Source organism: Varanus komodoensis, unplaced genomic scaffold (genome assembly GCF_004798865.1).
Source record: "Varanus komodoensis strain SLA01 unplaced genomic scaffold, ASM479886v1 scaffold32, whole genome shotgun sequence".
Taxonomy (NCBI): domain Eukaryota; kingdom Metazoa; phylum Chordata; class Lepidosauria; order Squamata; family Varanidae; genus Varanus; species Varanus komodoensis.
This window is the reverse complement of record NW_025335798.1, coordinates 337,173-350,202: the sequence shown is the minus strand read 5'-3', so window position 1 is coordinate 350,202 and position 13,030 is coordinate 337,173. Positions and strand designations below refer to the sequence as shown.

Genomic DNA, 13,030 nt, shown 5'->3' with positions numbered 1-13,030 from the left:
CTACTCCTGCCATTCCTCACTATGTCACTAACGTCTGAGGTGCTCTGCATTTGTTTCCCATACTGTGCCCTAGGCTCCTTTACTGCTGCCTTAGTTCCTCCTTCCGTTATGAGCTGGCTTACTCCCTCCACACACCCCTCCCTAGGAACCTGCCCTTGCATGACCCCATACCTCTTCTTCAGTGGCAGTATGTGGCAGAGAGATGTGTTCTGGGCTATCCATCTCACTGATGCTGCGCATGATAGCATAGAGGTTAATGCGCTCCCGTCGGAGCATAGCTGGCTTCTCAGGTACTCTCATAGTTGCTAGGTGTCTTTGCACCTCCTCAGCTCCCGAGTCGTCTGGTGTCCCAGGTTCCTCTGATGCCTGGAGACTAACTTTGGGGCCATCAGGGGAATCCAGAGGATGGCTGGGTTCTTCTGGAGGTTCCCGCAAAGGCCGAAAGCAATACTGGGGGGTTGTCACTTGCGCCTCTTGCTCATCTTCTGAGCTCAGGGTCTCGTAGTCTGAGCTCCCTGAGAAATCACTGCTGGCATCACTTATATCTGGAGAGGCTTCTGCCTGGGTGTCTACTGCCTTTTGTTCCCATAGGCTGCTGTGTCGGCTGCATAGAGACATGAAGTGAATGTGATCTATTAAGAGGTAAAAGGTAATTGGGTTTTTTATGAACATGGTCAAGCTTCTGTCATAGGTTATTAAAGAACAGCATATTCCCTTTTGGAAAGGTCTTAAACCCTGGTGACAGCAATAAAAGAAATTATTAGAAATCATGACCAACTCCTTCCTAACTTGACTGCAGTCTTATTTTGAGTTCATTTTGTTGTCTGTAGCTCATCAAGAGCAAATAAAGTTTGCATACAGTAGCCCAACAGTAACCCTCTTTTTTGAAACTGGAAGAACTAGTTTGCAGTGGGCAGCTTGGACTGGAGAAGCTGAGTGTGTGCATACGGGCCTCTCCTTCCTTAACCCTTCTCTGCCTGTTGCTTTCTCGCTCCCATCAGCTTTCCCCTGCTGTGGGTTTCACATGTGCTTGCTTTGGCAGAGTTATTTAAAAACCTCAGAAGGGGAGTGAAGTTAACCACCCCTCCACACTGCCTCTTCCCTGAGCCCAACAGCCTCCACAACCGCTGCCTTAAAACAGGTTTTCCAATTAAGAAAGGTTCACTGGATAACAGTTACATGTGTTTGCTTATACAGTGTCATTTGGCCCTTGGACAACAGTGAAACACCCGTTCCTTTCATAGCTGTGTTAAGACCGTACTGGGCAGTTTTGGCCCCACCAGCATTTCTTGGCTTCTTACAGGTGCACTGCCCAGACCAGAACATTGTCCTTCCGTCCCACTTCCTTCCCTTGCAGTCACCTGGCATCCAGAATGCCCTGGTAAAACTCCAGCTGTCGCATGAAGCCTGGATTGGGGTGGACAATGGGGCGTCGCTCCTGCACATAACGAAGGGCCTGTTCCAGCGACCAGCCGTACTCCTTCATGGCGTAGGCAACCACTGTGGAGCCGGAGCGGCTCACACCCATCTTGCAGTGCACCAGCACCTGGAAGCCTTGATCCCTGCAGGGGAGAATTTTGGCTGTAATCCAACGTTATGTACTGCAGCACCTGGGACAAACCTAAGGTTGAGCATCTGAATGCACCATCTTCAGCAGTGTATAAGATACCCCTGCTTCTTGGCCTAACTCTCACGAGCATGTTTCTTCTTTTTGTCCCTTTCCAGCAGATCAAGACAAAAGGCAGTCCTTTATTGAGTTAGGCTGGCTTTGCAATGCAGCGTGAATAAGAGAAAAGTTGTTAACAGGCATCTACCAAGGTAATGATCCTTCTCATTTGTGGAGCTGGTTAATTCTTGACTACGTTAGACGTTGATTCTAAACTGAATTCCCCTCCTCCCTTCTGCTCCAGGTAAAGCTAGCTCCACCTTCAGGGAGATTAGCACTGCTTGTGGGCTGGATAGTGGGAATACCAGACATTATATAATTGGGCCACTCATGAGAAGAAACCACTGGGCTGATAAATTCACACCTTTCCCCTTTGACCCTCCCTGTTCTACAGGATCTCCCGCAACCAGAGGTCACCCAGTTCTTGCCAGCTGCTTGGCTTAGCCCACAGCTCAGTAGCCTCAGCATTTCTGCTACACATTCCAACTCAAGGACCTGCATTTAACAACTGAGTATGGGTTGTTGCTGAACCATGAGTACTTTTTGAAATGTGGCTGTGGTGTTACCTGCACCTAGCCATGCTAACAAATCATGGTTTGTTAAGTGAGAATGACTCAGGAAGACAACTCATGGCTTATTGTGGGTGTGAATCAACAAACCATGGCTTGTTAGTGCAGATGAGTTCAGACAACACAGTAACCCACAGCTCAGCCCAGCATTGGTCTAGATGCCTGAATGGTCTGATTCAATTAAAAGCAGCTGCCTGCATTCCTCTGTGTGGTAGTTCCTAAGGAAAGTGGGGAGGGGGGTACATTAAGTCTGCCAAATTCTTACCCACCACACTTTCCAGGGTGAAAGGAGACAGGCCTTACCAAACATGGGAAGTATGTGCATGTGGCACTGGGCAGGGGATGAGGTTTTTCATTAAGTGGGCCCACCCCTTTGAGCTCAGTCCTGGTACTGGCACCTAAAAACCCATTTCCGTGCATGCAGTGCCCTCGGCTAGATTGGGGCAACGCTAATTAACCTCTTTGCAATGCACGATGCCGAGCCGCATTCATGTATGCATCTTCCATCTTGGTGCCCACTTCTCACCGGGCACTTGAAATGAAGCTGTAGGTCTCTTTCCAGTAGGGCAGCAGCTGTGAGTTTTCCTCATCGTAGAGCCGCACATTCATGTAAGTGAAGTGTTCCGGAAAGAAGTTGTCAATCTCACGGGTCACGTTGAGGATGTGGGTCACTCTAAAAGGCAAGGCAGGAGGAAATCAGCTGGCTTTTCCTAATTCGCCCTCCTGTGGTGATGGCTACTGGATCTCCCTTGTCATTATTTTAGTGCCATTTGTTCCACTCCAACTATACCCTGTCCTGTCTCCTAACTAACAACTCAACATTTTCGTGGTATCTCAGAATGGACTTGAAATCTAGAGCAGAAATCTCTTCTGAAAGAAAATATTTGAGTTGAGAGGTATAGAAAATGGTTATCTCAAAGTCCAAGGATTCCACTTCTGATGGGATTCCTGAAAGTGTTAGCATTGTTTTCCGGGCAGCAGTGCATATAGATAACATACCTGTTCTTTTGGAGCTCCTCAAGGTTGGCTGCGTTCCATTCAGAGCCCTGAGACAGAAAGGAATAAACATGAGACACACAGCTCAGTCCCGCGGTATGTGAACCATTAAACATAGTACACATCCTGGACTCGCTCATTTAATACCCCTGGCAGCAAGCCCTACAAGAGCTGAGCCACGCATTCAGCAAATCCTGCACCACTTGAGGCTACAGGTGAAGCTGTGTTTTTAATGCTATCTCTTGAAGGAAAAAAGAATATATGCATGTAGAAAAACTGCACAAAAGCTTCTCTTTCTGCTGTGCTTGGTGGGCATGGGAAGAATGTATGGAAAGTAACTTCAGCCACCCAATGTATCTGTTTTGCTTTAGAGTTTATAGTCAGGATTACTTATTCACTAGACAACCACCTAATGTCTTTTACTCCCATGTACACGTGCCCAATTTCTCAGGATGACTTCCAAGCCTGTACTGTATGTTCAGCTGCCTGTTGAAGCTAGATAGAAGACTGGGTTCAACTCAGCATTTGTATAGCCTCTATTGTAGGGTCTTTTCAGTGGTAGCCTCTGGATTATGAACTCTCTTTCCAAGGATGTATATATGGCATTTTTCATACTCCTTTAGGAAATGTGTTACCTGTTCCAGAGATCTTATGAGGATCATGGAATTCAAGGTATGTTGTACTATTGTAGGGTCTATGCAAAAATTTAATTTTGCAGCTACTGTGTCATGATTTTGCCAATTCTATGGACTGGATTTAGTCAGATTTTATTTAGAAGTTTATGGATTGGTAGCGGCTTTGAATACACACATGGAAAAGGGCAGGGAATATATGCTTTAAATAATGTTGACTACTTCTCTCTTAAGCAACCTTTCACAACAATCATCCTCTCAGTTGAGGTGGTTAAAGGATCAGGCACCATTTCTCAATTTCCTCTGGCTGTTTTGGACAACAATTCCCAGGTTTCTTGAGCTGGGGCTGCTGGGAATTGAAGTCCAAAACTGGGAAAAGATGGCTTAGGGCAGTGGTGGTGAACCTATGGCACGCGTGCTGCAGTGGGCACACAGGACCCTCTCTGTTGCCACACGAGCCAAGTCACCCCAGCATCGCCCCAGCAGCTGAGCACTGGATAACAGTGCAGATAGAGGCCATGCGCATGCTCGGAAAGGAGTAGCGGCGCCAGGCGATGATGTCACGAGCCGTGACTTATTAGCCACGACTTGTCTGAGCTTTTGCATGGTCAATCAGTGCGCTGCCAAGGAGATATATATATATTTGCTCGGATTGGCTGTGAGTTTAAATACATTCCTTTTGAATAACACAAGATTTTAACTTTGAGTTTTCTTTTGTATGAGTTGTTTTTCCTAAACTAAAATCTCAGTATTCAGGTTTTATTGCAGTGTGGGCACTTTACGATAAATAAGTGGGTTTTGGGTTGCAGTTTGGGCACTCAGCCTCTAAAAGGTTCGCCATCACTGGCTTAGGGCTTGCCTGCCAGTTCATAGTCTACTCATATTCATTGGTGATTTCTGTCTCACTTTAGATATTATGAAGGCAAAATTCAGCGAAAATGCTGTTTTGTGTATGTAATATTAGATATTTTGGGGGAAGCTCATTTTGAAAGTGCTAAGCTATCTGAATAGATTGCAGGTTCTTATCTCCACAACTGGTCAATCCACTGGCTTTACAGAAAGATGTAAGATACTCATTTGACTGAACTCCCTTGGAATGTTGTTATTTTAGGATGGTGTTGAAGACTTTGCTCAACTCAGCATTTGCATTGCTTCTATTGTGGTCTTTGAGAAGTGAGTATGAATACAGGTTGAGTTAAGCATACCCTTTAAACCAAGCAAGATTTAAAAGTCTGGTTTACAGGGTCTACTAAACTCAACCTGCATTTTTCCTTTTGTGCACCTGCTTTTTTTGAAAGCAAACACATTATTAAATTAAATCTAAAATGAATGTATACAAGAGAAGTTCATTATAGCTTCTAACAGTGCTGTCCTATGCACTCCCAGGTAAGTACAGTGGTACCTCGGCTCACGAATGCCTTGGTTCACGACCAAATCGGGTCGCAAACAAAAATTTCATGAAAATTTTGATGTGGGTCACAAATTCTGCATTGGGTGGTGACCAAGATCGCAGCCATCTCCCCTCCCCCCCCGAGTGGGGAGATGGCTACGATCGCAGTTGCGTTCGTGCAGGAAAGATGTGCGTGATTGCAGGCACGCTCCTGCAGGAAAGATGAGCGTGATCTTGGCCATCTCCCTCCCTCACCCCCAGCACGATCGCGGCCATCTCCCCACTCAGGGGGAGGGGGGAGATGGCCGCGATCGTGTTGGTTGGGGAGGAGGACATGGCCAAGATTGTGCTCATGATTGCACCCGGCTTTCCTGCATAAGCACAACTGCGATCTTGGCCATCTCCGCCCCCCGCCAGCATGATCGCGCCCGTCTCCACCCCACCAGCATGCCCTGCCCCACCAAACATGTCCCTGGATGAAGAATCTTTTTCCATGATAGGAAAAGTGCTATCTAATGCTTGTTAGTTGATATCACAGCTGATGCTCAATTTAGGACTTGCTACAACTGCACCCAATGAAATGCAGATAAGGTACAGTTGCTTTCCAGTATTTTGGATCTGAGCTTCACAACTCCTTGAACCATTTAAGTGTGGACAATTAAACTTGTATTTGTTTTAAAGGGTGATCTTTTACATTCTTCCAAAACTGAAAATAAGGTATAGAGGATTAGTCAGCACCCATAAACTGCAATGTTTGAAGGTTCCAGCCTTGAAAAATGTGCACCTATGTTTGTTTATTTATTTATTTAGAAAATTTCTATGCCGCCCCATTCGCCAAAGCCTCGGAGCAGCTCACAATGTTGAAATTGTTATGATGCTGCTGTATAATTTAACCTGAACTTCATTGCTCCAGTATTGTAAACTGCCCAGAGAGCTTCAGATATTGGGTAGTATAGAAATAAAATGAATAATAATAAACAGCATTTAACACATGGTCATCAAGGGCTACACAATCAAGAGAAGTGTGTCCAAATCGCATTTGGTGCTTATTCTCACAAGTCATGGATGGTATGGGAAGGAGAGTCTTTCTGAATGGTGACAATCTGTTGTTTACCACTTTAGGAGCTGCTGGAATAGAGCATGGGAAAGAAACAAGCCACACCAAGTGGCCTGGGCCATGGGGAATAGCTGAACCGCGTAGGGTTGGAGAGGCAGAAATGACAGCAAATGGAAAATACAGTTATTCACACTAACTTTCCCTCATCTGGGATGGTCTCTTGTTGCTACTCTATTGTTATTTTTATAACACTGTAATTTTTAAGTATTTTATTATTTTATCTGGGCTGTTATATTTTTGGGTTGTGTTTGAATTTGAACCACTGTCAATGGCACAGAAATATTCCAGTGCAGATGTCTAGGTAGCCATTTGTATGGTTGCCCATAGTAGTAAAAAGAAGTTCATTATAGCTTCTAATGAAGAATAGAAGCCATACACTGCAACAGACTGAAATAGAAGACGTGGGTGAGAGAGGTGGGTGAGAACATTTTGCCAAACTGGTAACTATCATGGCCTTAATTGCAAGGCTAAATAAACCAGGTCATTGACAGGCACCAGTAGATGGCTGTGACCCATGCGAAACCATATTCCACAAGGCAAATAACAGCAGCAGGGCTGCTATTAACCACTGGGAGAGTATCAGATTTCTTCAGTGCTTGGAGAGTATAATGGAACACAAGCACAATTCCCAGAGAACACATGTGGGCTAGTTACAGCAAATGACTGCCAAATTTATATGCATTATAATAAACCTATCGGAAGAGACAAGTCTTGGAATGCTTTACGTATTATCACATTACATTTATATCCCTCCATTTGCCCTGCAAAGAACCCAAGGCAGTTTACGTCCTCCTATTTTCCATTTTATCCTCACAACAACCGTGTGAGGTAGGTTAGGATAGGAATGTCTGTGACTGCCCAAAATCACCCGGTGAGCTTCATGGCCAAGTGGGGACTAAAAGCCAGATAGAAGAAGCCAGATAGTCCATGTTTTCACATCTACACCACACTGGCTTTACATCACACTACGTCACACTCAAATTGTCCTGCACCATCTATCTATCTTTTAATAAACATCAGTTTTTCTTTGCTTCTGCATCCAAAAGATTTAGTGTGAAATCCAGTTTATGGGTAAACAGAAGAGTCAGTGGCTTTGTTCCTGCACCTGTTCCCTAACTTTATCCTCCATAGCACTCTTCTTAAGGCTCCTTCTCTACAAACAGAGGTAATGAGGTGACATGCCCAACCTGGTGGCTCCGGCCTTCCATTTCATATGAAGTAAGACTGTGCACTCTCTTAACAAGATTTGTAGGTAGTGTAAGAGGGGGGGGAAAGGAGGCAGTAGGATACTTTGCTGCTGCTTATGATAGGAGTGAGAGAAAACCTCAGTTAGTAGGTGTCAGTAAGAGCCAGGCTGATGTAATGGTTTGAATGCTGAACTGGGACTTAGGAAATTCAGGTTGTAGCCCTCCTTCACGGGGTGTCTTTGGGCTGTTGATGACTCTCAGTCTTATCTACCTCACAGGCTTGTTGTGGAGGTAAAATGGAGAGCAGGAGAACCATGTAAGCCGCCTTGGGTGGGTTATAAATGTATTAAAGACTTTTGGCTTTCTAACATCAGTGAAGAATTTGAGGGCCTACAAGCCAAGGTGAAGGGTGTCCTGGCTACCATACACTATCTGTGCTTTCTCACCAGGTACAGATAGTCGAAGATCCTGGAGGGTCGATCCATCTGGGCCATGATGAGCAGCATTTCATTGTCAATAAACTCCTTGTAGTCCTTCAGACTGCAACCAACTCGCTGCTCCAGCTCTGTACGGATCTGTGGGAGAAGAGAGAGATTGTTTGAGAGCCAGTGTCTCTCATATCCTGGCCTGGCTGTTTGCTAAATTATACATCCTTACCCATCACCCACCATGCATTTTACCCAATTACCCCAAACTCTCCCCTTCCCTGTCCCTATTAGAACCTTTCCTGTTGCATTTTCCCAAACCCCTTCTCCAAACACAGGAGCTTCCATTCCCTTGCTTCCTCTTTTTCCACATCCCCCCATCACGTCCTCTTCCAGAACCCCCTTGTCCCAACATCCCACCTCCTTGGAGGTGATGTTCTCCAGGTCAGTGGTGGCCATCACCTCACGCAGCTTGGCCCGGATCATCCGCTCTGTCATCTCCCGTGCTGTCGGCCTGAGGCACAGAGACAGAGGGTCGGCAAAGCTCTCGGCCTGCCAGACTCTGTCCCAGACACCATGATGCCAGGTTTCCCCTGCAGAGCCCTCCCACATCCCAAGGGCAGCAGGGCTGTACATCTGATGCAGTCCTGAAGCTTTGCGTGCCCCTACATAGCTTTATTCATTCAGGGTGGGAAAAGAACGCTGTGGTGCCAGCATTGTGGTGGGGCTTTTGTCCTGATGTCTCTGATCAACATCTCCTGCGTGCCAAGAAAGTCTCCCCTCTGGGTTATTGGCCTGGGCTGCCAAAGTGGAACCAGAGCCAGTGGAGGGCGAGACTAGCAAGGCTATCCTAGCTGTCCATGTGGAGGAGCTGTAGGTCAGCGGTAGGGCACGGGCTTTGCATGCAGAAGGCTTGATCCCAGGCGTCTCCACAGGCAGAGAAGAAAGAATCCTGCCTGATACCCTGGAGAGCCGCTGAGCATCAGTGAGGGCAGCACTGGGCTAGATGGGCCGAGGGCCTGACTCAGTCTAAGGCAGCTTCCGTGGTTGCCATGGACTACTGCTCCACTGACTGCCAACCCCAGCCTATGGTGGGCCCTGGGGGCGGGGGCGGGGGTCATCACTGACTGCTCAGAGAAGACAGCAGACGAGCTGGGCCGCACAGATTCCAGGTCGGACATGGCCAGCCATTCGTTAATGCAGCTCTGCTCAGAGGTCACAGCCTTCTGATACCACTCGGTCCAGCTCAGTGCACTCCCTCCAGGGAAATAGTTGTTGCAGATTGCTTCGCTGCACGCCTTGTGCAGCACTTGCAACGCTGACCTGGGACGAAAGTCAGATATCAGAAACAGGAAGAAGCAACTGAAGGGTCCACAACAGCAGGCCGCACACCAAGGGGTGGATTGGGGGCGAACCTTGTAACAATAGCTCCACCCACTCCTCCTTCCAGATGTCATCATAACTCCAACTAATTTCAGTGAGCAACTGTGAGCCTGACAGAGAATTTAGAGGAACTTCCAAAGGAGGCAGGGAATTTCCCTGCTCCCACACTGCAATGGGGCTTTTAAAAACCCTCCATTAGCGCCAGTGAAAGCTTTTAGAAGCTTCACTGCAGTGTGGTGTGTATGTGTAAAGCTATTTTCAGGGGCAGGAGGTCACTGCAGGGAAGGGAAGCTCTAACCCACCCCTCTCCCACACTGTGTCCCTCTCTGAAAAATCATCCCTTCCCAGATGCAGTCAGGCTTTTGAACAACTTGAGTGCCATGGAGGATTGCTGGGTGAAGGAACGGGTCCTTGACAATTATGCCCAGCTTCCTCACCAACTTTGGGTTACAGGCCCCACTCGCTGTTACAGTGCACTCCCTACCCGCCCCCCAACTGTGTTTCCCCTGAATCCAATTGGTTCTTGGGTCAAAAAGGGCTTCCCACACTGTGTTTTATATACCGCAGAAAGGGCCTAAGTTTAGGAACTGTAAAATGATGGAGCAGAGAGGATGGAAGGAGTAGCCCACCCCATCCGGGTCTCTCTTCAGTGTGCCTCCTTGTTAAAATCCTTTAGAAGCTTCCACTGCCACATGAGAGAAATGCAGTTGATCTCTCTTGCAGCCAGTGCATTTAATATCCCTCCCCAGCTTGCCAGCCAAAGCAATCATGCCACTTGTATCCTCCTTCCCAAAGGGACTCATGGATCCTGTCCCACCCCATCTTGTTAGCATTTCACCACACCCAGCAGCCTCGCTCACCACATGGTCTGGACCGAAATGGGCTTAAAGATACGCGTCTGTCCCCCTGATGTTACACTGAAGCCCCTAGGGAAAGAGAAGAGGAGTGTGATTTCCGTAGCTTTTTGGAAGTTTTCCATCAGGAATACAGATACATAGAAATAAAAAAATAAGAGCAGAAGAATGTGCATAATTGTGTATCTCTCCTAAGTTTTACCATAAATCCAGATCCATTTTGCAAACAGAAATACTGACCTTTCTGCTTCTGGCATATATAAGCTTGGTTGGTTTGCAAGTTCTAAAAATGGATTATCCAATTTAAGTTAGTATGCGAAGTGCTCTTCATCTGCACTGCACAATCCTTTTAGAGAGTCTTTGTTTTCCTATAGGAATCCTTCTATTGTATAGCTACACAATTTTTTGCAAATGCTATGCAAAGAATGGAAAATTTGTAGAGCTGTACTTGGATTTGGCAAAAAAACAAAACAACAGAAAAAGTATAATGCAGAGGTGAGGAATATGTGACTTCCAGATGTTGTGAACTGCAACTCCCACCAGCCCTAATCAGCATAGCCAATGCTGATGGATAATGGGATGTGTAGTCCAACAACACTGGGAAGGTCACACATTCCCCATCCCTGTCTTTCTTATATTTATATCCTGCCTTTTTTCCTACGGTGACCCTAAGGCAGCTTGCATGATCCTCCTGCTTTTCTCCATTTTATTCTCCCAACAATGACCCGTTGAGGTAGGTTAGGCTGAGTGTCAGCAACTGGCCCAAGGTCACCCAGTTAGCCTCATGAGGGCAAAGTGGGGACTAAATCTCCTGAGCTCCAGTCCAGCACTCTAACCCCTGTCCCACACTCGCTTCAATCATCTTAAAGCAGTAAGCTCTATGCGTGTGATTTCAGAAGTTAAGAATAATGTTTTCGTTCATTGCTTAGCATACATGGAACAGGGCAGTTTGTCTTCCACCTGTTGGAATGTTACTTTAAACCTTTATGTGTATATTATACAAAAGATTTTTTCTCTCTCTAAATATGCCTAGGTCTGCAGCCTAAATTAGTTAGCACAAACCTCTGTTGATTTATACAGTAAACACATATTCAAGTACATACATGCAAATTATCTCTATGTGCTCCCCCTTCATCTGCCTTTGCAATAATGTGCTAATCTATTTTACAGTGTCAAAATGAAATCAACACTGTGTGCTGGTGACAGGTGGATTGTACCTTACTGCTGAGGCAGGGACTCCTTACTGGGCTAAGGAGAAAAAATATATTTTTATTCAGCTCCTTCAAGGAGCTATTTCTCTAGGAGGCAAGAAAACCTGAAAAACCTGACTGCTTGTGGTTTAATAAGTGGCCACTGTCCTTTTGAAGGGATGCTTGATTTTAGATAGGGCGGCAATGCCTAACAGAGTATGTGGCAGCAGTTATTGCCACACTGGGGTGCTCTGGGTGCTCTGCTTGAGCCCATTAATCTCCAGCTTTAAGCTTTAGTTATATGCTGGACAAGTTCAATTAAAATAGCCAGATGTAATGTCTGGGTCCCTGTTAGCACAACACTAACCTTTTATATGTCCCAGACACATTTAGAAAGAAAAAGAAAACATCCTAACATCCTGATGCTTTTAAAACAGGGATGTTGAACCTGAGGCCAGTGGGTAAGGGCTGGCCTGCTTTGGGTTCTAGTCTGACCCATGCTGGTTCCTGAAACAGATGGGGCCTTCTCTGCTGACCCACTGGTTGTTTGGTGGCTTCCCAGTTTGTGTGTCCTCTCCACTCCATTCCTGTCCCTGTCTTTCAAAGAAAAAGCCTTGCTGCGGTAAGCCTCAGACTGGATGAAAGCGTGAAGATGTTTTCAGCATCCACAACCCCTTGCCATTGGTTATGGTGGCTAGGGCTGATGGGAATTGTAGGCCAAATTATCTGGGGAACCATGAATTTCCCACCCCCATGCAGCCCGTGGAGCTTCTCCAGTGCAGAGTGAAGTGTTGTAACTTTGTGGTGGAATGTGGACATAGTAACCTGAGAATGGTAGACAGCAAATTCTGGGCACCGCTGAAGAGTGGCGAATTATAATCTATTTATTATATTTTTCTTGGGGATTGGAAATGCCATTTGGATGCTTTGATTGAGGCACTAAAATATCTTGGGCTGATTAGCATCTCTTTGTTCTTATCATTACACCAGCCATTGGTGTAGTGCTAGACAGGAGATTTGAATTCGAGTCCCAACTCAGCCATGAAATCCACTGAGTGACTTTGGGCCAGTCACTTCCTCTCAGCCTAACCTACTTCACAGGATTGTTGTTGTGAGAGGAGATCTTTGTAAGCTGCCTTGAGTTCCTTGCAAGAAGAAAGGCAAGATACTAGTTCCTCTTATTCAGCCTCATATTCCTCTTATTCAGAACTGTCTCCAGTTCTGGGGACCACAGTTTAAGAAAGATGCAGACAAGCTGGAAAGGGTTCAGGGGAAGGCAACGGGGATGATCCAGGGACTGGAAACAAAGTCCTGTGAGGAGAGATTGAAAGAAATGGGCATGTTTACCTTTGAGAAGAGAAGACTGAGGGAAGATATGGTACACTCAAGAAGTACTTGAAAGGCTGCCATGAAAAGGAAGGACACGATCTCTTCTTGATCATCCCAGAGTGCAGGACATGGAATAATGCACTCTAGTTACAGGAAACCAGATTGAGGCTAGATATCAGGGAAAGTTTCCTGACTGTTAGAGCAGCATGAGAATGGAATCAATTACCTAGGGAGGCTGGGGTCTTTCCTGCAATAGAGGCTTGCAAGATGCAACTGGACAGCCATCTGAGAG

At 46.2% G+C, this 13,030-nt stretch overlaps 1 protein-coding gene across 2 annotated transcripts in view; it reads right to left on the bottom strand.

The window, feature by feature from the left end:
- Window positions 1-13,030, bottom strand: part of SSH3 (slingshot protein phosphatase 3) — a 32,013-nt gene that overhangs the window by 1,062 nt on the left and 17,921 nt on the right. For both annotated transcript variants that reach the window (XM_044438383.1, XM_044438384.1), the window contains 8 exons: window positions 10,226-10,291; window positions 9,111-9,305; window positions 8,403-8,496; window positions 8,004-8,132; window positions 3,235-3,281; window positions 2,762-2,908; window positions 1,362-1,562; window positions 172-604 (listed from right to left, as the gene is read on the bottom strand). In XM_044438383.1, coding sequence (XP_044294318.1) covers window positions 172-604; window positions 1,362-1,562; window positions 2,762-2,908; window positions 3,235-3,281; window positions 8,004-8,132; window positions 8,403-8,496; window positions 9,111-9,305; window positions 10,226-10,291 — 1,312 coding nt within the window. The remainder of the gene's footprint in view (window positions 1-171; window positions 605-1,361; window positions 1,563-2,761; window positions 2,909-3,234; window positions 3,282-8,003; window positions 8,133-8,402; window positions 8,497-9,110; window positions 9,306-10,225; window positions 10,292-13,030) is intronic.